The sequence below is a fragment of the Nuphar pumila genome, chromosome 6, assembly GCF_984573655.1.
Source record: "Nuphar pumila chromosome 6, dmNupPumi1.hap1.1, whole genome shotgun sequence".
NCBI lineage: Eukaryota > Viridiplantae > Streptophyta > Magnoliopsida > Nymphaeales > Nymphaeaceae > Nuphar > Nuphar pumila.
In genome coordinates, this window is record NC_143254.1 from 120,088,249 (window position 1) to 120,113,129 (window position 24,881).

A 24,881-nucleotide genomic window follows, 5' to 3' on the forward strand; every position below is an offset into this window, starting at 1 on the left:
GGATTTAGATCCGATTTGAGAGATTTTTTAGGTTACTACCTACGTTCGGTTTCAGATCAACGTTTTCAGTTTTTTTTTTAACGGATCCAGTATTACCCAGTTACTTTTCGGATCTGGATTCAATCCTACGTCATCAAATCTCAGCCCGTCAGCCGTGGTTATTCATTCACGATTCGAGTTCGGGTTCGGATCCATTGCATACAAAGATTCGAATCAATCGTGTCCTGGGTCGTATTCGAGATCCGTTCCTACACCAGAATCCGGGGTGACTTGCTGCCTAAGTTTGTATCACGTTTCTCAGCATTCGGTCTCTCCTCCACTCTGCATCATCGCTTTCGTTTCTCCTGTCCTGCCAACAAAAAAGAAAGGGGGGAGAGAGAATGGCTCGATACGACCGCGCGATCACCGTGTTCTCTCCGGACGGTCACCTCTTCCAGGTGGAGTACGCCCTCGAGGCCGTCCGGAAGGGTAACGCCGCCGTGGGCGTCCGCGGCACCGACACCATTGTCCTCGGCGTCGAAAAAAAGTCCGCCGCCAAGCTCCAGGACTCTCGGTACCCCTCTTCTTTCACAGAACCTCTAGATGCACTCTCTCTGTTTTTGATGATTCTTACTCGTCATCTCCCTTAGGGTTTATGGTTAGAGTCTCAACTGCCAATCGAATTTTATGACTTTATCTCTTATATATTTTTTGCCCCTTTTTTTGTGATTTACGGATGATTTATAACATTAAGTTGTTAGATTGACGATGGAGTGCTCGGATGGTGTGATGGTGGAACTAGGATTTGGAATTGAAGGGTGTGAGAGTGTGTCCGTTTTAGATTCGGTGTTTCATTTGGGCATGTTTTCTGCAAACCTCATGCTGTTTTTTTTTTGCCTTTTTATTTTCTCGTGAGTTGAATGCTCCCTTGGGAGGATTTGGGAGTTTTCCGTGAAATTGTTCCGTTATAATCTGCTTTGCCAATGACATTGTAGAGAATGTGATGCGAAGAATGATTGCAATATTGTAATCTTGGGAACACTTGAGAATTTGGGGTTGCCTAGGGTAAGAGTTTTTTTTTTGGTTGCTTTTCATATTTTTTTCTCCACCTCTTTCTCCAGTTTCACACATTTGAAAAAAAAAAACTTTCGGTGCCATTTACCTTACTTAACGTACCTCTTGATGTACTTCCTTCTGAAAACCTGATACAAAAGTTGATATCCAGCATTATCTTCTCCAGAAAATGAATCTTTCAGTTTTTCAAATTTATTTTATTTTTAGCCAATAATCATGTGTGATGTTGCCCCCAGAAGTGGCTTACAGTTGCAGGTGCTTGTTAGCTTAAGGCGGTATGGATCATCATAAGAATCAAGTTAATGTCCTGAACCTGTGATGTGTGGTCATCAACTAAATCTAGGCACTGAAGCAGTTTCCTTTTGGGAGCTACAATTTTATGCATGTGCTATTGTTTTGATTGCTCACACATAACATTTATATGACATATTTGAGGCTTTTAGAAGCAACGTTTTGTTTCTGACTAAAGTACAACTAGGAAACTTTTTTATGATGGACATAATTAGAACTATTTTACATGGTGTTAGCTGTTTTCTTTTTAGGGTAAACATAAATAGTACTTATATTGTTATAAACATGTTTCCAGATCTAGCCAATAAATGGATTCACTAAACAATGCAAACTATCCCTTGTACTTCAAGGCAAGTTTGCAAGCAACATAAGGTTTCCTTCTCATCTACTGGAGTTGAATATAGAGCCATGACAAATTACATAATACATATTACATAAAATAAAAGTAGAAAATAATGTGTGTACCAGTTTGATACGCACACACACACATATGTATATCACGTGTACTTATACATAAATATAAAATAGGTACACATATATATAGAGGCACATGTACATCTTAACCTCCCCCTCAGAATTTTGGTTGTAAAACCCAAAGTTTGTCAATCCAGAAGTGAAACCCAGGTTCCGATAAGACTTTAATGAAGAAATCAACAATTTGATCCGATGATACACAGGGCGATGAAATAGTGTTCTTCAACAGAAATACTTCTCAAAAGGTGGAAAAGAGGGAGCGAGGGGGTGGGGGTGTTTTTTTTTTTGCAGTGTTTGATACGCGTGCAGGGCCCATCTGGAAATGGAGGCAAAAAGGACCTGGGTTAAGATTTTACTGCCTTATGAAACTCACCCTCAAGGAGATGATTTTTCTTCTTTCTTGATTGTCTTTTGCCATTGAAAAAATGAATGCCAGACTCTGAAGTTCGTTTGAAAAAATGCATTGTGCTGCCACCTATAAGTTTGTAGTTTAATTTTTGCAAAGGTCAGCTTATCCCTTTGTAAATCCCCCCCTCGACATTTCTTGCATGGAAGAACTCATACATTTGCTTTGACTTTTGCATAAGTTTCAGTTTAGTGTGTCACCTTCAAATTATATTGATATTCTTTATTCAGCATCTTTTCCAGGCTATAGCTTCCACCATTCCAGACATAAGTTTAGGACTATTGAAGTTAAAGGAGAAAAAAGTAGTGCCATTGTGATTGATGAGGGGCTGTTAGAAAAGAAAGCAACTTGAGTATCTTGTAGAGTTTAACACATGGAGAATTTACAAGGCATTTGGTCTCATGCTTGATTGATGCATTTAAGCATAGTCGTAGATATGAACAATATTTTGAAAATATTGCCATATTAAATCTTTAAAATAAAAAGTTAAAATATCATGATATATTAAACATATTGGATATTTATATTCATTGCAATATTAGTCTGATAATATCATGATAATATCACATGGTTACAGATATATGCGATATTTTGAAAGTATAGCAATAATATAACTGTAAATTCATAAAACAATATTAAAGATAAAATATCACTATATTTGAAAATATCAGAAACTTGTACATATTGCGATATTATCGTGATAATATCACAATATGAGTCATCTTTTAGTTTTTTTTTACTTCTTTTCTATATCTTAGCTATGTTTTTCTTCTTTATTTTATATTTTTCACTTATTTCTTTTATTATATGTGCATTTTATTATCTAAACATCTTATTTTCTTACTTATTTCTACTTATTTTTATTTTTTGTAAGCACCGAGTTTTTTTCAGAGATTTATCAACTTAACCTATATTTTCGCGAAAAATTGCCTTGCCGAGATATAGCCGAGACTGATATTTGTAACTATGTAATGTCATGACTGCTATTATTTAGGTAATATTTGTGATTTGGTTGATCTAGAATATCTAGTCCAATGCAACATCTAAGATCGTTGTATATTTAGGTTGTCTATCATGTTTGTTCTATCATATTAGGGCTTGTTTGCTTCACACATATTTGTTCTTTTTTCCAAAATTTTCATTTCATTTTTTAAATTTCTGTGATTTTCCTGATATATATCAAAAAGCTATAACATTCCGAGATTTGCCTCACTGATATATAGCTGAAACTGATATTTGTGATCATGATTTGAAGTCACTGAATATGGAATTAGAATTAGAAAAATTAGTTTTAGATCAAAGTAGAGAACATGGGATTTGACCCCAATTTCTTCTAATGTTTGAGGAAACATAGGCCCCTATATTGCCAAAAGTGCTGGTCATTGTCTAGGTGGAGCATAAAAAAAGTTAAGAAAAATAGAAAATTTACAATAACTTACTCAAAGTATGAATGAAACTCGGTAGTTAAAATTTAAATTGCTAAAATTAACGTTTGAGTTAATCTAATTAATGCCATAGAAAATTTTTAAAAATATTATGAGAACAATAAAAAAGTCAATATGATCCACATACACCAAAGTATATATATATATATATATATATATATATATATATATATATATATATATATATATGATACTAATGAAGGTACATAACTATTGAGTAGTGATCAGCTTCTTTTCATATATATATATATTTGTATATCAGACCTTATGGATGAGATCTACAGTGTTTGTTTAGTAGGAAATTGGTTTTGAATCATATGATTGTGACATGTAAGCAGACTTTTCAAGTTCTTCAAAAATCAACAGACCATGTACCAAAGTTTCTCTTAAATAAAAAAAACATGATTAAGGTCCAACCATTTGTAAACAAACAGTGTTGAACACATCTATGTGGTCAGGTTGAGTTGATACAACTTGCACCTATGATTTCTAGCTTAATAGTAGTGTACCTTCATTAGAACCAAATATAAACCCTATATATATATAGTGATTGGTTCCTCCTATCCAGGTAGGAGGGAACAAACAGTTTTGATTTAACATTTTTTTTTTGTCTTTTGGTTCTTTTTTCTAATCTGACCTTATGGATGCAATATACATGGTTTGTTTAGTAGGAATCAACATTTGGATCACCTGAGCATGACATGCAAGCAGGTTTTTATAAGGTTTCAAAAATCAGTGACCCAAAAATTTCATAAATTTCAATCTCATAAAATTATATTTTTTTTATCAGAAAACACGATCCTACAGTTATTTTCTAGCAAATAAAACATGCTGAACACATCTGTAAGGCTGAATTTGTGAAATATAAATTGAAAATCAGCACCTGTCCATACCGTATGGGCGGTAGGAGGAACCAATTTTCCTATACACACACATATTCAATTGTGTGTATCAGTTTCGTGCAGATGGAGATTTTTGTTGTGTGTGTGTATGTTAATCTGACTGTGCAGATGTGATCTACATGCTTGGTTTTATAGAAGCCGGCTCTTGGATCTTCTGATCTAGGTTTTTTATGGCTTGAAAATCAAAGAGCCTGAAATTTTTATAAATATTCAAACAACAAAAGTCATTTTTTTCGTTGAGAAAACACGATCCAAGAGTTGATTCCTAGCAAATGAACCTTGCCGACCACATCTGCGTGGTCGAATTTGCAAAAAAACTGTTGTAAATACCTATGTAGTCAAAACTCAAAAGTGCCGACTAGTCCACCTAGTCAGCCTAGGCCTAAGAAAAACGCTTAGGCTATGCGATTCCTATGTGGGGACCTTAAAAGGTTCCAATTTTGTAGAATAGGCACTGACTAAGGTGCCTAGGCAGCGACTAAGCTGTTCTCGCCTAGGCATGAAGGCAGTTTAATCATTTATTATTATTATTACATGTATTCGGTTATTTTTTGTTTATATAATTATGTATATGTGCGTGTGTTTTTGTGATTTATTCTGTGAAATGATGAAAACATGCTTACTTAATTATATATTGATTATGTTTTATATGTATGTGTTTGTGTTGTTTTGCTTTTGGGTTTTTTTCTGTGAAACATTGAAACCTTGCATGATTAATTTTAATTTATTTATTTTATATGTGTGTGAGAGTTTGTTTCTGATGATTTTCTTTTTGTTAAAGGCTGCAAAAGTGAGATCTATAGCTGAAAGCATGCTGAGTATTACTGATTATGTAATATGTATTTATATATGTACGTGTTACTGTGCTTTTGTGATTTTCTATGTGAAAGACTAAAAGTATGATTTTTTGGGTAAATAAATAAATAAATATATGTTCTGATTATGATATGAATATAATATATATGTGTTAAAATCAATTTTTCTGTGAAAGGGTGAAAACATATTTTGTTGATTATACTGAATATGTTATGAACAATTGAATATATATATATATATATATATATAATAATTGTACACACACACACACACACACACACACACACACACACACATATATATATATATATATGTGTGTGTGTGTGTGTGTGTACAATTATTATATATGTATATTCTGCTTATGTATATTTTGTGAAAGCATGTGTAATTTTGTACTTGCGAGATAAAAACATCTTATCACTAAAAGATTTTTTTTTTCTTTTAATTGGGGTACTAACTAGTCTTGTTAGGGGTCTACCGACTAGGCAAGCACTTTTGACTACATAGGCAAATACCCTGTTCACAAGAAATTGGTTAACAGGAAACAGTTTCCCTATATATATATATAATTATATATATACACACGCGCACACACATAAATGGAAGTATACATTATACATGTATGATGTATCACAGCTAGCATTCATTTGCATATACAATTATAAACACTATACAGCCTAGCAGTTAGCACGATGCATTACAAGAGCAAAAACACAACAAATTACAAGAACGAAACCACAACAAATTATAGGTTAATAAAAGAATTACAGATTATAAGGATAAAATCACAACAAATTACATATTAATAAAAGAATTACAGATTATAAGATTAAAACCACAATAAATTACAAGAATAAAACCACATCAAATTATAAATTAATAAAATAATTACATATTACAAGAACAAAACAACATCAAATTATTACAGTAATAAAAGAATTGCAGATTACAAGAATAGAACCACAACAAAGCACAATAAATTATAAGAATATAACCACAAGTTATAGATTAATAAAACCATAGGAAACCACACACACGTATACGTAAAATTGTAGCAACAGTTCCCTCCTCCTCTTCCCCCCCCTCCCACTATGACTTGGATCAAATCGATTATTTTTTTAATATCTATACGTGGAATTCCCTCAAAACCTGAGGATATTCTCATATTCTTTTGTACATAATTCTTGATACAATCCCGTATTTTTTCATCTTCCTGGAGACCTTTAGAATAATTTTTTGGTTGTGCAAACCAAAAGGAACGATGACTTTGGGTCTATGTCACAGGGATTCGGCTAGCAGGGTGCCGCACCCGCGTCGACGCGACTCGACGCGGGTGCGGGTGCGGTCAACCCGACCCCGCGCCGGGGAGAGCCCCCGGACCCCCCTTCCTGCAGGGGCAAAAACAATGAATCAGGCTCCACAACTCATCACTTTCATCTTTGGGAACAACCATATAAGATAAAAAAATGGTAAAAAGTAAGTTGGGCATAAATGTCATGGACCTTAACAACTACCATACACACACACACACACACACACACACACACACACACATATATATATATATATATATATATATATATATATATATATTTACATTTTTGCCCCTGCCACACCCGGGTTTTTTGGAAGTGCCGAATCCCCGCACCCGCACCCATGTGACATAGCTTTGGGTTGTACCAAGTCTGAAACCAAGTGGATTTATTTTGTCCCATATCTACCCCCCCCATAGACTTGCCCTTTCTACATTATTTTGTTTATTGGACTTTACGCTTGAGATTTGAAATCTCTCCATATCACTCTCAGTAGACAGATTTGTCGTCCCTATAATTTTCTTTGTCAATCTTGAGTGTTCCTTTCTTTGAATCTCCCATTGTTACCATTCTGTTATCTTTCTGAAGCTTTTTGCTTTAGAGCTTCTTGCATAGGTTCTTACTCAGCCTTACCCTTTTGAACTAATGAACCAACTTCAAACAAGATCTTGCGGAAGCCATAAACAGCCCACAACATGATGTTTTGCCCTCTCATTTACTTTATATTACTAATACAAGCTCATACACCAAGTGACTAAGGTTTTACTTTGCTCTTTCTTGCAATAAACCCTTTACTTTATGCTTCTCTCCATAAGTAATATAGATAAAAGAACCTCAAAGCACACACAGCATAATCAATATTTACGATGGGTTCAACGCAGTCACTACAGAGAAATATCCCAATTGCAAGGTAACATATAGCATGTTCATATAAAGGCTACCTTCCGCCACCTCCAATGCACACAAAAGACTCACCCAACTTCATATTTTGGAGATTCTTTACATCCGTCACATTTCTTACCCTATTTAATAACTGACCAAATAAACTGATTTGTAGCAGCCAATATTGAATCACAGCAAGATTGAACCAGAAAATCGTCCTTACAGATGGCTGCAGAAAAAAGGAAAGCAACCTTTGACCTCCAATGTGGCGCCCTTACATACAACCATAGCTGTATCCAGAAATCTTCAAAAAACCTTTTTAAATCCTCCAAAAACGTGTGCTGTCACCCTGATAAAACCCAAGCTGAAATCTCCATTCTCGGTGCCAATCGTTCTTTTAGGCTGTCGTGATATTGAGAGAGGGTTTCTATCACTTCAACTGAGTCCCAGGTATCATGCTGTTCTGATACCATGTTGAGCCCATTAGGGCCCCATTTTGTGATGATTTGCTACACAAACGTCGAAAAATTAGCGACAGTGGAAGGAGGAAGAATGAAAGAAGAAGGAAGAAGGGAGAAGGAAGAAGAAGTAGGGCTTGAGATAGAGAGATAGAGAAGAAGAAAGCACCATTTTTCTTTCTCATTCCATCTGTAGCTATTTACACCTTTACTAAATAGGGCGGTGACAAAAAAGCCCTTTGATTGAATCATTACGTCCTTTTAACCTTTCACAAGAAAAATGTCAAAAATACCCTTAATAACAAAAAGAAGACTATAACATCCTCTAACAAAGAAATATCCTCAAAACATACTATAATCTTAGGCCATACATAACATGAGTAAAATGCCCAAAATGGCCCCACACAAATAAGGGAAAACTGCACCATTTGTTATGCAATCTCTAACAGAGGAGAGAAAAAGGAAGTGGATTAGCCAGGAGGAGAAGGGGCGGACAATAAGAAGAAGAAAAGTGAAAGGGGAGGGAGTTACCTTAGGGTTTGGGATCAATTACTTCTTCTTCTAGGAGGGCACCCACTTCCCCTCATTTTATATTAACTTAAAAAGAAAACCTAATCTGTCCCTCTGCCCATGCGGGATAGGATAGTCTAGCTGACCGACTAGTCATCCTAGGCATCGACTAGTTGGAAGGCCCTATTGCCTAGGCCTAGGCCTAGGCCTAAGTAGTAGGGCTATGACTAGGTTGGCACCTAGTTGTGCTTACTTTGTATATAAAGTTTTGCCTTACAAGTATTCAATCTTAATCTTCAGGAACCTAATATTGAAAATAGAACTAGAAATTGAATAGAAGTGAGGGGCCAAAGCACATTGAAGATGTTACTCAAACCATCTATATTGACAAGAAAGAAGGATATTGCAGAGGGGAAACACTTCTTGTTGTTGATTTCTAGGTTCACTAATAATTTTCAAAGCCAAAAATGACAAGACTGGGAAAGATTGTCTAATTAAGTTGGTTTACATATTCAATGTTAAAATTTTATTTAAACTACAAATAAAATCTTATAGTGATTAGTCCATATATTTTTTTCCTACAGTATCTAGTTGCATGCTTGTTAGTCTAATAGTTTCAGAATATACCACATGATTATATTATTCAAGTCAACTTTGCATGTGTTGCTTACTGTTGCTTCATATGCTCTTTTTCTGCCAGATCTGTCAGAAAAATTGTGAATTTGGATGATCATATTGCATTGGCATGTGCTGGGCTGAAAGCAGATGCACGGGTTCTTATAAACAAAGCACGCATTGAATGCCAGAGTCACAGGCTTACAGTTGAGGACCCTGTAACCGTTGAGTATATAACACGTTATATTGCAGGACTTCAACAAAAATACACTCAAAGTGGTGGTGTCAGACCATTTGGTCTTTCAACTTTGATTGTTGGCTTTGACCCCTATACTGGTGTCCCATCGCTCTATCAGACAGATCCTTCAGGAACCTTTTCTGCCTGGAAAGCCAATGCCACAGGGAGAAATTCCAATTCCATGCGGGAATTCTTAGAAAAGAATTATAAAGAGACATCAGGGCAAGACACTGTAAAGCTAGCTATTCGTGCTCTGCTTGAAGTAAGTTGCTAATCATTCTTTAATTAAGAAAACTTTTGGTGGACATTTTTCTCATCTATCTATGCTTAGCCTATCATTACATTCATCCTGGATATTGGAAAAGCTTCATCACAGAATCATGAGGGTATATATATAAGTAGGGGTGTGGAAATCTAGGGCATGTTTTCTTTGGTCACAGCTTGGAAAGCTGTGAAATTTTTTTCCCTGAGAATGTATATCACATGATGAACATTCTCGGGCACAAGTTTCTCTTGTTTCCTTTTGGGTTGTGAGTTTTGGTTGTGTGAGAATATGTCATGTCATGTCATTGCTTTTGCAGATTATCAGCTGAGCGTCTAACTTGTTAAAGTTCGTCACAGGGTCTGACCTGTGACTAGCTTTCATAAGTTAGAAGGCCGTAAGATTCACAAGGAGAATCACTTTTTCAGGGCAAAACTTTCTCATGTTTGCAACACCCTATGATTCTTCTATGATTATGGTTCAAAATCACAAGAAGCTATGAAAATACTAGAGTCACAAGGCATTGCAAACATGTCCCTAGATTGTCTCTGCATAGTGTCGAGGAGCATGCATAACCATATGTGGTGTCATGGATGTGGATCAGTAATTTTAGGGCCTCAAAGCTTAATTTCATTGTAATGTTATCCTTGCATTTGCAGTCCAAGTGACATGTTTGAAGGACTTCTAACTTTTATTCTCAAAAGTCCTCTAATCTGTGCTTGTTATGCCTGATATCCAATAGTAGTCCCAATTTTTTCAATAATTTAGAAATATCATGATATTATCACAAAACTTTCACAAAATAATATCACGTTTATCATATGGTTTGAAAATACTGTCATTTTTCAATCTATGACATAAAACTGTCACAAATATTTCAAATTGTTGACTTCATGAATTTAGGCAAGACATTCTGTTCCATTCCTCCCCCCCTGCCCGCCTGGTCCTTAACCATTTGATGTTTTGCTACTTCTTGTATTACTTTGAAAACATCAATGACTTGCTTTATTTATTTCTCCTCTTTTTTTTTTCAATTTTAACAAGTTTTTTCTGGGACTCTTTCCAGAAAAGCAATTAATTTGAAATTCTTCTGAGAAATGCATTGCTGAGAAAATGCTGATACTGATATTGGTGGCAATGATCTAGACTCTAGACTGACTATGATCCATTGGAAGTTATAGTGCGGTTGCCATTTGTGCTATAAAGCATAATCAACAGTCTGGATATTGGAAACAAAGAGGCTAAAATCACAGAAACTTGATGTTCTTATCAGGCTGATCAAAAGCAAAGAAGAGGCTAAAATCACCGAAACTTTTGATCAATGGTGAGTGGTATTCTAACGTTTGAGAATATGGATGATCCTACATTGAGAAATTTGTTGACCAAAATGGAGGCTGACTGATGGTGTAGCTGTTGCTTGAGTCTTGAATTTAGTAGGATAATTGAATGCCTTAAATGCAGCTTTAGCAGGGTTAAGAATAACTCCAACTTGGCTGTCTGTTGCCCCTATAGGTCTGACCCCAGACAAAGTCTCAATAATGACCCCAAGAACAACCTGCTCATTAGGGATGAAGGCGTATCACATAGCATCAATTCTACACAAAGACCCTTCTTATCTTCACATCACTGGCAACCTTTGGTCTTCTTTGAAGGGTTTCATAGAGACATCACTAGCTTAGTGGAGACACAATGTATTTGTGCAAAATCTTGACTCATCTTCATAACTTAATGTATTATAGGATCCTTGTGAACCTTGGTGGACCCCACAAACTTCTCTCCACCCCCTTTTGTGATCATGTAGTTAGCCTTGAGGGATTCTTCTTGCAGTAGTGGGCCCGAGGGTTCAGCCTTTCTTGCCATGGTATCTGGTCATTGAAGGATGCCATGAAGAACAAGAGGCAACAAGGTGATGGTCATATGTAAAGTGGCTGTTGGGTATAACTATTATAGCCCAGCTATAGGCTTCCAAACACAGTGACAAATGTTGGTGATATTTTATTACAAAAAATGCAATATTTTGGTAATCATTTTAAATAGTTAAATTGCAATATTATTTTGTTATCAAGAAAATCGTGATATTTGTTTGTGCCAGCTATATATTAGACAAAGGGTTTTTTAGATTTTTATGTGCTTTTTTGTTCTTAAAATTTTGATTAGTTTATTTTTGCTGGTACTTTTCCAATAAAAGTGCAAGAGAAGGCTGCAGTTATTTTCCTGTTTTAAACTTTCGTCATTATGCTTTCAAGTATGACCCTTTATGCCCAAGTTAGAGATTGCCCTAGGTTGTTGCCAAAAAGAAACTGCAGTCAATAGGTCATTAGAATCTTTTTGTTCATATCATGTATTAGTCATGGTTAGGGAGAAAGTTGGAACTTAAATTGCCTACTTTCCCCCTATTCTCCCTTTTATCTAGATGATTGCTGGCCTGTCTCTGACCATGATTTTGACTATCCTTCTCTCATAATAGCCCTTTTAGCCCTTGAATTCTCTCCTCTACTAGACCATTTTACACCAAAATTATTTTGACTTCTGCGGACCCCTTCTCTTAAATAACTCAAGAACTTCTTGGAGGAAGCACCGAGCAGATCATTGGACAAGTCTTCTAGCTTACTGTGTTTCAGGTAAGATTGGTGTAACTTGTTAGTTTTAAGTATAAATAAAAAAGAACGGTAAGCTGAAAAAAGGAAACCTCTCTCAATGTAGCTACATCTCTTAAAACAAGAATTTGACTCCCTAAGGGTACCAAGAGGTAGGCGGGGCACTAGGATTGAATCTTCCATTTCCTTCATGAAGAACAGTGCATGGAACAGCTTAGGTGTCACTAAAGTGGATAAAAAGCTCTTTCTCGTGAACTTGATTCATGTGCATTTTAGAGACAGAGATCCATAAATGGATCTTGATACAATTGATATGATTTGGAAGGGACTGCGCCATTGCACCTCTAAGTCAAATGGATGGTTAGCAGGGATTTGAGGACATAGCAAAGGAAGATGTGTGGCTGTTCGAGAGTTATCCTTGTCAATCAATAGTCTTGGAGGAGGGGTATGGCGGTGCTATCCTTTTGGTCATGATAGTTTATGGTCTATGTCATAGGGACTCGGCAAGCCGGGTGCCGCACCCGCGTTGACGCGACGCGACGTGGGTGCGGCACCCGGTGCGGTCAACCCGACCCTAGGTGCGGTCAACCCGACCCTAGGTGCGGTCAACACACCCAGGGTTATTTGTGTCTAATTTTTAGATTAAAAAAAAAATTCTGCCCGATCAAATATGCTGCGACCTCCTGAAGCCGACGCTAATCGACCTCTTCTCCGGACCCCGACGCCGTCGCCGGACCTCTCCTCCTGAGGTACTCTCTCTCCTCTCCGACTCCCTCTGCTCTCCTCCTCTCCTCTTCGACCCCTCCCCTGCACAAAGAGGGCACAGGAAGGGGGCTTGGCCCCTCCCCTGCCAACAGAGAGTGCAGGGAGGGGGCTCGGCCCCTTCCCTGCACAAAGAGGGAGGATAGGGAGGGGGCTTGGTCCATCATTAGTGTTAATGTTGTTAACTGTTAAAACTTTATATATATATATATATATATATATATATATATATATATATATATATATATATTTGCCGCACCCCCGCACCCATGTGGCATAGTTTATGGTCTGGTCACCAACTGAGAAAGAGGTTTTCTGGTTGGAGCTTGAACTTATTCTTCAGAATTTATGTATTCCTTCATTTATTTGGGAACATTTTGACTGTAGCCCAAGCATCAAAGACTTAAACTAAGTTTTGTGTTATAACAAGGGATTGAGACTTTTCAACTTGTTCATGGATAACTTTGATCTGGTTGGCAGATCTCCTTATCATGTGTAGTTAGGATCTGGTTCAACAATTAGTGAGACCCATGTTTAAAGAAGTTAGACTACTTCCTTGTTTTGATGTTGTTTTTTATACTTTTTTTGAGAGAAATTTTGATGGAGATTGTTGAGGTTAGTCACTCTATTTTGTTGGGGGGAGGGGGATTTCTTTCAATAATAATTTTGGGTCACAATTTGTTTTTTTTCATTTAGTGGGGTCACAGAAGGCAGTGACAAGCACTTTTATGCTGATAAGTGGTAGATGAGGGTGGGCGGCCTACATGACAAAATTTCATAATTAGTGAATGAGCACACAACGGGTACATGGACATCCTACCTCACTATGTGTAAAAGCTAGAGAGCTTACTTATTTGACTAGGAGAATGGCAACAAATAGGTAAAGGCCTTACTGCCCAACTGAAATCTTGGGCTATTGCAATCAGAGCCATAGGTCAACACTCGCGCATTTCCTGAATTCTATAGATGAGTGGCATATTTCAAAAGGAAACTAAATGGAAAGAAAGCAAACACTTGATTCTTCCACGATATGACCTTAGAGAAACGGCGATTCAGCATGATTAGCATTCTGACCATCGGTCAGACCTACAAGACTGAGGAGGACGCCAGTAGTAGAGCCACTAAACATTTCTAAAATCACTTTGTTCATGATAACACTTCTTTGTGTTATTTGAATAGTGAACCCTTTCCCAATCTTGATTCTGAGAATGTGTAAGGTTAGAGAGGCCATTCAAAGAAATTAACATAAAGAAAGCTCTTTTTCTATTGGAGCATCCTGCACAATTTCCTTTTTTAAAAAGTATTAGGACCTTTACCAGTTGGATTTGATCAATGTTTTTTAAGGAGTGATTCCAAAAGCATTGGAATAAATGAAACCTTTTCCTTATTTTGAAAGTGACTGGAGCCATGGATTCAAACCTGTCTTCCTTGATAGTATCTATAAGATCATTTCCAAGACGCTGGCCAAGAGGTAAAACTGCATCCTCCACTGATATCTTGAAACCAAGTGTTTTGAAAAGGATAAACATTATGGAGACTAACATGTTTGTCCACGAGTCTGCTCACTCCATTCATTCGCACACAATCAAAGCTTTTATGTTAAATATAGACATGGAAATAACATGGAGTGAAGTTCTCTTTTATGGATGGAAAAAGATGGTCTTTAGCAATTGCTAGTTGGACTTGCCTTGAATCAACTTTCATTGCAATTCTTATTGATCATAAGGAAGGTGCTTCCCTCTAAAATAAGGTCTTCAACAAGGGGATCCCCTTTCCTCCTCCATTTTAACTTGGTTGGAGAGATACTATGCATTGTCTTCAAGAATGGTGTCCAATCTAACTTCATTAAGGGCATTGAGATCCCTGGTATCCCCCCTTTGCTCATTTGTAACATGCAGATGATATGCTTATCTTTGGTAATTGAAGTCCCTAACAAGTGTGAAGGTTGTAGTCATTGAAAACGACTTTTGAAGTCTATAGGATGTAGGATCGATAACGCGAAGTGCTTGCTTGTTCCCTTTAATATAGAGACCTTGGTTACCATTTGACTTGCTCACATTTATAAAACCCAAGTGACTTCTGTTGAGAAATGTAATACATGTATCATAGTTAGTGTGCTACCCTTCTTTCTTGTAGATTTTATTATTTGTAAGGGTATTTTTGTACTTTTAACTCTCTATATTTTAAAGTCAATGATATTTGTCTGTTTGTGATACACTTTTTAGATTCAGGCATGATACACTTTTAGTTATTGGGAGGACCCAAGTACTCTCTTTCGGATCCATGAAAAAACTCTCAGAGATCTTTTTCCCTTTTGGAAGATACATGAGCGAAACAATCAACCTATTGATATTGGGAGACCAAAAAGATTCTTCCAGGTCCAATGGAATTCATAGGTATAGGGAGAAGCCCCATCAAATAGAGATTTTTTCTTTCGATCATTTTTCGATTGTTAATACAATATATAAGGACCGCTACTACAAGCAGTAGGGGAGTCTTTCCCTTTTGTGGTTGTGTTTTCCTTCTTGGTTCTAATGAAACTACTCTTAGTCTTTGTGACTCTTCTTCTTAGTGTTTCTTCTTCATTGTGTAATATAGTATTCGAGCCATGTGCACACTAAGAAGAGGTCTTTCGAGGATTGTGGAAGGGTGTTGGAGAGGCTTCATTTGTGACTCACTGAAGCTTTGGTTCTGGGCTTGAGTTTCGAGGTGCTGACATCAGCATGCCTAAGTGAAGTTTGGAATCTGTATTGTTTGATGTGGGATTTTGATAGGCAGTGATTTTACGAGTCTTTTGAATACAAAATCACATTAATTTTAGCTGTATTGCATTTTCTATGATTTTTTAGTATTTTCTGGATTTGGCATCATTCTTGGTCCAGATTTGCTTAATCTGCTTAGCCTGGGTTTATCGGTGGTTTTTTGGGCATGTAGATTTGTTGGATTCAGGTCATTTTTGTGTAAGAAACATGTTAGAAGCAGTTTGGGTGCTTAAATATGGTTTTAGTAGAGATTTGAAGTGATTTTGGGTACCTAGTGGTGGGCGGTAAGTGGTTTTTTGGCTATTTTTTGGGTATCGACTGCTGTAGTTGGGAGAATAGTGCACTTTAATGTGTGTTTGCATATCTGGTACTGATATTGTGCAGAGTTTTGCTTGCTTCTAGTATTTGTAGCCTATTTTGAGCTTCAATGCATATTCTCGTTGCTTGTTTTGGTCTAGCAAGTAGTGTGATACTATTCTGTGTGTTGTGTCTGCTGTAATAGTGATATATACAACACACATTGCATCTGGTTTGGCTATGTCTACTGCATTTGTGCATGTTTTGGAATTGTAGTTTGGGAGTTTGGTGAGTATGGAGAAAGCGACCATTGAGATCATACCCATCAAGTTTGATGAAACAAATTTTGCATACTAGGTTGCATTCATGAGAACGATGGTTAAAGGTTTTGGTTATATTAGATATCTTGATGGTACCAAATCCAAACCTAAGGGAGATGCTAACTATGATGCCGATATTGTAGAGTGAAATAAGGATAATTCAAAGGTGAAATCATGACTATTGGGTTCAGTAGAACAAATTATTGCAGTTAATATCATAAGTATGAAGCGGCCAAGGATGCTTGGGGGTATTTGAGACAAGTTTATGGGCAATCAAATTGGGCTAGAAGGTATTAGTTAGGGCAAGAACTAAAAGCATTAAGGGAAGAAAATTACTCTTTTTCAAGTGTTTTATGATCGATTTCAACAGTTGTCAGATGCCTTAGCATTAATGATGCCCATCACCAAGTGTGTAAAGTATGATGAGTGCATTAAATGCTAAGATCGAGATAGTGAGGCCAGGGACCAACAACAAGTCATTGATTTCTTGATGACACTTCATTCTCTTTCTTGGTTGTATTTTCCTTCTTGGTTGTTCCAACAAAGCTACTCTTAGTTTGCTTGCCTCCATTTTCTTCTTCCTAGTGTTTCTTCTTCATTGTGTAATAGCTTCATCTTTTATTTAGTAGGTTCTATGTAGTCAAAAGCACTAGTTGGTAGACCCATAAATGGACTAGTAAGAGACTAAGCTGGACTAGTAAGACTAGTAGGTACAGAAAATAAAAGGTAAAAGAAAAATTACAATGACTTGCTAACAAATCAAATGTAAATATCAATATATATATATATGTATTGTATCTATTGATTGTATTCTATGTAGTCAAAAGCGCTAGGCGGTGCCTATTCAGTAGACCCCTTAAAAGACTAGTTGACGTCTAGGCGGGACTAGTTGGTACCCTAATTAAAATATAAAAAGGTACACAAAATATACATAAAAATATGTTTAATTCTTTTACTAATAAGATGTTTTCATTACACAAGTACAAAATTATACATGCTTTCACAAAATATATTAATATACATGACATAACCAGAATATACATATATAATTACACACACACACACACACATATATATATATATATATTCAATTATTTATAACATATTCAGTATAATCAACAAAATATGCTTTCAACCTTTCACAGAAGCACAATAACACATAAATTTCATATTACATAATTCATAATACTAAACATTCTTTCAGGCTTTTATAGAAAAATTCATCAGCAACAAAGTAACGCACACATATATAAAAAGCATAATCAATTAAAATGAACTGGGTATGCTTTGAATGTTTCACATAAATGCTTTGAATGTTTCACATAAAAATTCCCAAAAGCTAAGTAACACACACACACACACACACACACACACACACACACACACACATATATATATATATATATATATAATAACTAAGCGTGTTTTCATGATATCACAGAACAAATAACACACACACACACGCACACACATATATATATATATATAATTATATATACAAAAAATAGCAAAATATATATAAGAATAATAAATGACTAAACTGCCTCGTGCCTAGGCGGAGGCAGCTTAGTCGCCGACTAGGCACTTTAGTCGGTACCTAGTCGGCAAAATTGATACCTTTTAAGGTACCCACCTAGGAATTGCAAAGCCTAGGCATTTTACTTACGCCTAGATCGACTAGACGGACTAGTCGGGGCTTTTGACTACATAGATTGTATTGTATCTATTTTATATTCATACATGTTATTGGTTATGTATGTGCAAATATACTACACAATGTACACATTGTATATATATATATATGTATGTATGTATACACTCTCACGACACCTGTGAGAAAGGTTTACATGGTGCAAGTAGAAGAAGCTAGGAAAAGAGAAAGACCGCTGAAGACTTGGAAGGAGACAGTTAAAGGTGACATGAAAGATTGTAAACTGACCGAAATTTTAGCTCTAGATAGACAAGAATGGAGAAATAGGACTCGTAAAGCCGACTCCATGTAGTTGGGATAAGGGTTGATGATGATATTAATGATGACAATCAATAGATACAATACAAAAAATACAATAAATCGATCTAATCAACTTGTATACATACAATAAATAGATCAAATTAAACACACATTCCTGATTTCCTATGCATGAGTCACATGATTACATGAATCACTATATAAAAATGAATGAATCACATAAATGACTACATGAAACATGAATTATCATATAATCATATTATCATTTTTTCACAAAAAATTATATGAAAAAATCAGTTTATTACAGAAAATACATATATATATATATTATCAGTTTATCACATAACTATATATCATAAAAATACATTATATATATATATATATACATCATATACATCAGTCTCTCAGTCTCAACCAAAGAAGAGGAAGAAGGGGAAGCAAGGGCAAAAGAAGAGAGAGAGAGAGACTGCTTTTTATGCTTCTTCTTTCATAAAACGTAATGAAGAAAAAAAGCCTATTCTCTGACTAGGTGCCTAGTCATCCCTTTTCAATCCAAGCACCTAAGTGCCTTGGACTAGGCGCTGACCTGACACATAGGGAGACTAGGCACATAATCACCGATTTTGACTACATAGAGTGGGTTAGAAAAAGAAATTTGGGACAAATGCTTGTCTTGTGCAGCTAGAATTACTCCTTTAAAATTAAAGCTCTGTGGCTTCCCTATGTACTTTATCTTGCCAATTGGAGCCTGGTCATCCTCCCATCTTCAATCAGACAAAGGTTATGAAATATGGTTGTTCATTGTCCAGGGAGTTGATAACTGGTGGCCCAAGGTTAAGCATAAATTGCTTTTTGAGTTTTAATGGTCTTGAAGAGAATCTCTCAAGGTTCATCTTAGTTCAAACCAGAGTTACCAGTCTTGGAAGCGGGAGCGGGAAGCGAGGCACTTTCAAAACTTTAGGAAGCGGGGAAGCGTGAGACCACTTAGAAGAAAATTATGAACCCTCTCGGAAGCGAGGGGGAAGCGAAAAAAATGGAAAAAATGAAATAAAAGGGAAACACGCTTCCCATAAAAGGGAAGCGTGCTTCCCAAAAAAGGGGGACGCTTCCCCATGCGTTTCGGAAGCGGGACGTTTCGTGCTTCCGAAGCGCGTATCGGGGAAGCGCGCTTCCCCATATGCCTAGGTGCTTCCAGGAACTCTGGTTCAAACTCATGTGGAGAGGGTAGGTGGGTGGCCTTGACTCTTCACAGAAAGGGTTAAACTCATGGTAAGCAATGACTCCAAAGTCAAATTTTGGAAGGACCTTCCTTAAAAAAAAAGAGAATCCATAACACCATTGAGGAACTCTTCACTCAAATGATCTTTTGTCCTTTGAATAGCGATTCTAATGTGTGTGGCAATTACTCCATGGGAGGGGGGGGGGTGATGGGCCACCATTCAGAGGGGCCTTAGGGTGTGTTTGATGCCCTGGACAACTGGTTGAGGACAAATGATTGTGGACGACCTTGTCCCGCCATTTCAGCACCAAATTGGACATTGCATCCCATTTTTACTAGGGCATTCACATCTTGCATTTGATGTAGGATGTGGGCGCATGATAGCTGCCATTCAAAAGCCACTTTAAGGAGGAGATTCACAAATGGGAAGAACTTATGTGGTATTTGGGACACTTTACACTCACAACAATAAGGTCTGCACTAAATGATGTTGCATTATAGATGGCAATTTTGTCATCAAATCTTGCTACCTTTCCCTTGTGGTCCCTATAGTCTCTCGCTTCCATAAAAAGCCGTTTGACATAGAGGGGCCACCCCAAGAACTATCCTTTCTAAATGGTTCATGTCATACCATAAACATCACATCTTAAAACATTTAGGCAGGAGGTTCAGTTTAACTAACCAATGGCCCTATGTCCAGCACAAAGATGCTTTGGACTTCTTTGCACAATGCCTTCTCTTTCAGAGATAGTTTGCATTGGCATAGTCAAAATAGAGGATATGCTCTCTAAAGTTCATTCTTGTGAGAACTCATTTGGGAAGATTATCTAGGGAAAAATGTTAGAAGTGGTACTCTATTTGGAGGTGGTGGCTTTCACCATGGCTTGGGAGATTTAGAAGGAGAGAAACCAGCAAATCTTCAAGGGGAGAGCTAGGCACTTACATCATCAACAACGACAACAAGCCCTATCCTAACTAGATGGGGTCGGCTTTGCGAGTTCTATTTCTCTATTCCTGTCTATGGTGGGCTACAACTTTGGTCACATTGCAATTTTCTTGTCACCTCTGTCTTCTTTCAGATCTTCAGTGGTCTTCCTCTTTTGGTAGTTTCTTCTACTTGCACCATGTCAACCTTTCTCACAGGCGCCATGAGAGGTCTTTGTGTAATATGTCCAAACCATCTTAAACTTCATCCACTTATTTTGTCCTTTATTGGTCTGACTCCAAACACATTCTAATATATTTATTTCTAATTTTATCCTTTCTTGTAACCCCTGACATCCATATTAGCATATGCATATTTACTGTCTTCTTGTCACTTTTTAGTCACCCAACATTCAACTCCATAGAATAGTATATGTCTTATATCTGTCTTGTAGAAATGTCCTTTCAATTGTAGAGGTACCCTTTTATCACATGACACGCCACTAGCCTGTCTCCACTTAACCCGATGGGCATTGATCCTATTAGTGATATCTTCTTTAAATCTCCCATTCTATTGTAATATAGACTCTAAATGCCAAAACTTATGGCATTGTCGAACAAGCATATCTTGTATTTTTATGACATTGCTCTCACTAATTTCTGTACTAAACTTGTACTCTACATATTTAATTTTTGTTTTACTAATTCTTAAACCATTTTCCTCCAATATGCTACTCCAAAGTTCTAGTTGCTTTTGTATATTGTCTCTATCTTGATTAACCAATACTATATCATACGCAAGGATACATCAAGAGACTTTTACTCTGATAGAATGCGTTATTTCATCCATAACTAAATAAAAAAAGTATGGGCTTAAGGCAAACCCTTGATGTAACCCAACCTTAATTGTTAGCAACCTTGTCTCACCGCATGTAGTTTTAACAACCGTAATTGCCCCTACATACATATCGGGAATTACTTTAATATAACTACAAGGGATCTGTTTCTTCCTTAATACTGACCAAATTAAGTTCCTTGAGCATAAACTTTCTCCAAATCTATGAAAACCATCTGCAAATTTCTATTTGTCTCTCTAAATCTTTCTATAAACTGTTTTAACAAAAAAATAGCTTCTATCGTTGACCTTCCTAGCATAAACCAAGTTGATTTTCTGATACATTTGATTCTCTTATCAAAATTTGTTCTATTATCCTCTCCTGTAGTTTCTGGTGTGACTCATAAGTTTAATACCCCTAATTAGAACAATTTTGAATATCAAATTTATTCTTATATATAAGAATCAACATACTCTATCACCACTGCTCTGATATTTTTCCTGCAGCTAAAACATTATTAAACAATTTAGTTAACCATGTTATCTCAATATTATCATTTGACGTCCAAAATTCAATAGGTATTAAAATCTTTCTCTACTTCATTATTCCATTCTTCATTTAATATATGACCAAAGTATTTGTCCCATCTTTCTTTAATTTGAGGTAGGAACTTACAATACATTTTTAATACAGTGTAGGGAGAAACATTAGTTTGGGTAAAAGATAAATAACTTGGAATGGATAAGAGCTAGGTGGGATCTTGGTGACTGGGAGCTGGTTTCTCCCCCTTGTTTATTTTCTCAGTATTGTTTTTTCTTATGATGGTGATATTTCATCACTTCTTTTTCTTTTTGTTGTACATGTTTTTTTTTACTTTCAAATAAATAATTAGATAAATATATAATGCACACGGACGTGGAGAGAGAGAGAGAGAGAGAGAGAGAGAGAGAGAGAGAGAGAGAGAGAGAGAGAGAGAGAGAGAGAGAGAGAGAGAGAGAGAGAGAGGGCTTAATGTTTGATCTCACCTCTGAATGTCAACGTGTTATCAACAAATTTATACCTCTATCAAGTTTGAAAATCATGCATTAAGTGTCACCATGGGACTTCTGTAATATTATGAGTAAATGACACATTTATTATGGGGAAATATTGGCTACCCTCGTGGTATCCAAACCCCTTAGTTGAAACTCATTGGGGTGGTGGGGTGGGGGTCATTTTGACCAAATCTGACCCTATAGATGTGTTCAACTGGTCAAAATGAATCTTCGCTTGAATTGTATTATTTCGATGTAACAATATAATTTTCTAAGGGTTGAAAATTCGGTATATTGTAGGCCATTTATTTTTCAACCCTCTGAAAATCTGACATACACATCAGAAAAACACGATCCAAAGGCCGGTTTCTACTAAACCAATCACGTATGGAGGGTCAGATGTGCAAGAAAAAAAAGAAATAAAAAGTTCAGAGTTTTTCACTGGGGGAAAACATTTCCCCTTTATTAGGTGTACATTGCGTTTAATTATTTTTTTATAAAATTACAACATGCGATCATTGGTGACAATTAATTTGTAAACCCTGTCATTTTAAATTTATTAGGGGTGTAAAATTGTGGTGAATGTATTAGTGTCCATGGGTTACTGTGGTTTTGACATATAAGATTGTGTGTCAAAAAGGGGTTGGTTCAGGGATACCTAAACCCAGGCCCGACTCAAAAATCAAATGGCCTGATAGTTTGATTGTGAACCTTACCCCATACCAACATTGGTCTGGTTACTTTTTTTCACCATTGATATCCAAAACTTATTGCCTTATTTTAAGTAGTCATAAGGTGGAAAATTTTGAAATTTTCTGTAGTAGCAATAGTCACCAATCTGTGCTTTGCCTAAATGCTAGATTGGCAGCTGTACATTGTGATTAATCTAAATGCTCACTTGAGGAGCATGATCTGGTTATCATCCAGGACATTGGTTGTTGTACCAGTCAGCACTGCAGAAGGCCAACAGTCGAGGACATTTGGCAGTCTGGTGGTAATTAAAACCTTAACGGGATCCCTGTTTCCTCTGTATTCATGCCTTTACATTCTGTGCCTTGAAGTTATTGCATGCTGACTGTGACACGGTTTGAAGTTTCTTCACCACATTCAATGTCAATTGATGCTTGGGTGTTTTCTAAAGCATCTTGTGCAGATAGGAAGCATTCTCTCATTAACTTTTTTGTCTTTAGGAAAATGTAGTCCATGTCCAAGCATGCTCAACAAGTAGGGATGGCAGTGGACTGGCGGGGGTGGGGGACAAGGTCTCCACCCCCTCTCCATCTCAAAATTCTGCCCTCCATCTCCATCTCCATTCCCGCACGGGTTTGATTTTAACCTCCATCTCTGCTTCCATCCCTGGTCCAAACGGGGCAAAGCGGGTCGGGGCTCCGTTTCTCCCCGGTCCACTGCTATCCTTAAGGGCATTTTAGTTATTTTACTAACGGGGATCAAGGATGGGGCAGGGCGGGGGAAAGCGTAAGTCCATCCCCCGCCTCCATCCCCCATGAGTTTTGATTTTAACCTTCATCCCTGCCTCCATCCCCGTTTCATGTCCTCCACCCCAGTCCAAACAGGGTGAGGTGGGGCGCCGTTTCCCCCCGGTCCACTGCCATCCTTATCAACAAGTTATACTAGAAAATTTTCATTTCATTTGTTCATTTTATGATAATGTACTTGAGTTTAAGACCGGTTCCTTTGTCAGGTTTTGGTTTTGTTATTTTTTTTGGATTGTATCTACTCTTCTTTCTGTCTTCTTTTTTGACAGGCATAGCATAGTGTCTGATTAACCTGTGGACAAACTGTGTATTTCTGTATTCTCACCTGATAAAATTTCTCCTCGAAAATCTTAATGCTAGGTTGTTGAGAGTGGAGGGAAAAACATTGAGGTTGCTGTGATGACAAGAGATAAAGGACTGCGACAACTGGAAGAATCAGAAATTGATGAAATTGTTGCTGAAATTGAAGCAGAAAAGGCAGCTGCTGAAGCAGCCAAGAAGGCACCTCCTAAAGAGAGCACATCTTGATTTTTTTTCTTATCCGTTCTGCTAATATCTTGATAAATCATTTGAGGAAAGTTGGGTGTTCTTTTGTACTTTGATGGCCACACTTGTTTCTCTTGAGGATTAATTGTTTTCGAAAGACTGACCGCATATACTTTTGTGTATGATCTTTGTGTGTCTTAGGCTATTGGCTTTAAGTCCACTTAGGTAAGGTATAGTTGGTAGTTTGGTATGTTCTTTTGTGTTTGGGTTAATCTGCTTTGAGAATACATATTCAATTATTGTTAACAACACTTGTGTCATAAACACTTACGAGCCTTAAAAACCGTACGACTGCATGACCTCTTTGATTAACAAATCGCAAAACAGTAGCCATTTTTTATTTAATTGATATATCTCAATATTCATCAATCAGAAAAAAAATGCACCTCCAAGTTTCTTGATAATGACATTTGTTGTTTTCATAAAAACCATTCACATCTTTCTCCATGTCAGG

At 36.8% G+C, this 24,881-nt stretch overlaps 1 protein-coding gene across 1 annotated transcript; it reads left to right on the top strand.

Annotated features, from left to right (window-relative positions):
- Positions 1–295: 295 nt before the first annotated feature.
- On the top strand, positions 296–24,663 carry LOC149835939 (proteasome subunit alpha type-7). The gene is made up of 3 exons (XM_090010725.1): positions 296–553; positions 9,251–9,665; positions 24,242–24,663. The coding sequence occupies exons 1-3, from the start codon at positions 381–383 to the stop codon at positions 24,407–24,409; spliced, it is 756 nt and encodes a 251-aa protein (XP_089866851.1). The 5' UTR covers positions 296–380; the 3' UTR covers positions 24,410–24,663.
- Positions 24,664–24,881: the final 218 nt, after the last annotated feature.

Coding starts and splice junctions, on each gene's coding strand:
- LOC149835939 (XM_090010725.1), top strand. CDS start 381: ATGGCTCGATACGACCGCGCGATCACCGTGTTCTCTCCGGACGGTCAC. Junction 554..9,250: donor GCCAAGCTCCAGGACTCTCG/GTACCCCTCTTC, acceptor TTTTTCTGCCAG/ATCTGTCAGAAAAATTGTGA. Junction 9,666..24,241: donor CTATTCGTGCTCTGCTTGAA/GTAAGTTGCTAA, acceptor TCTTAATGCTAG/GTTGTTGAGAGTGGAGGGAA.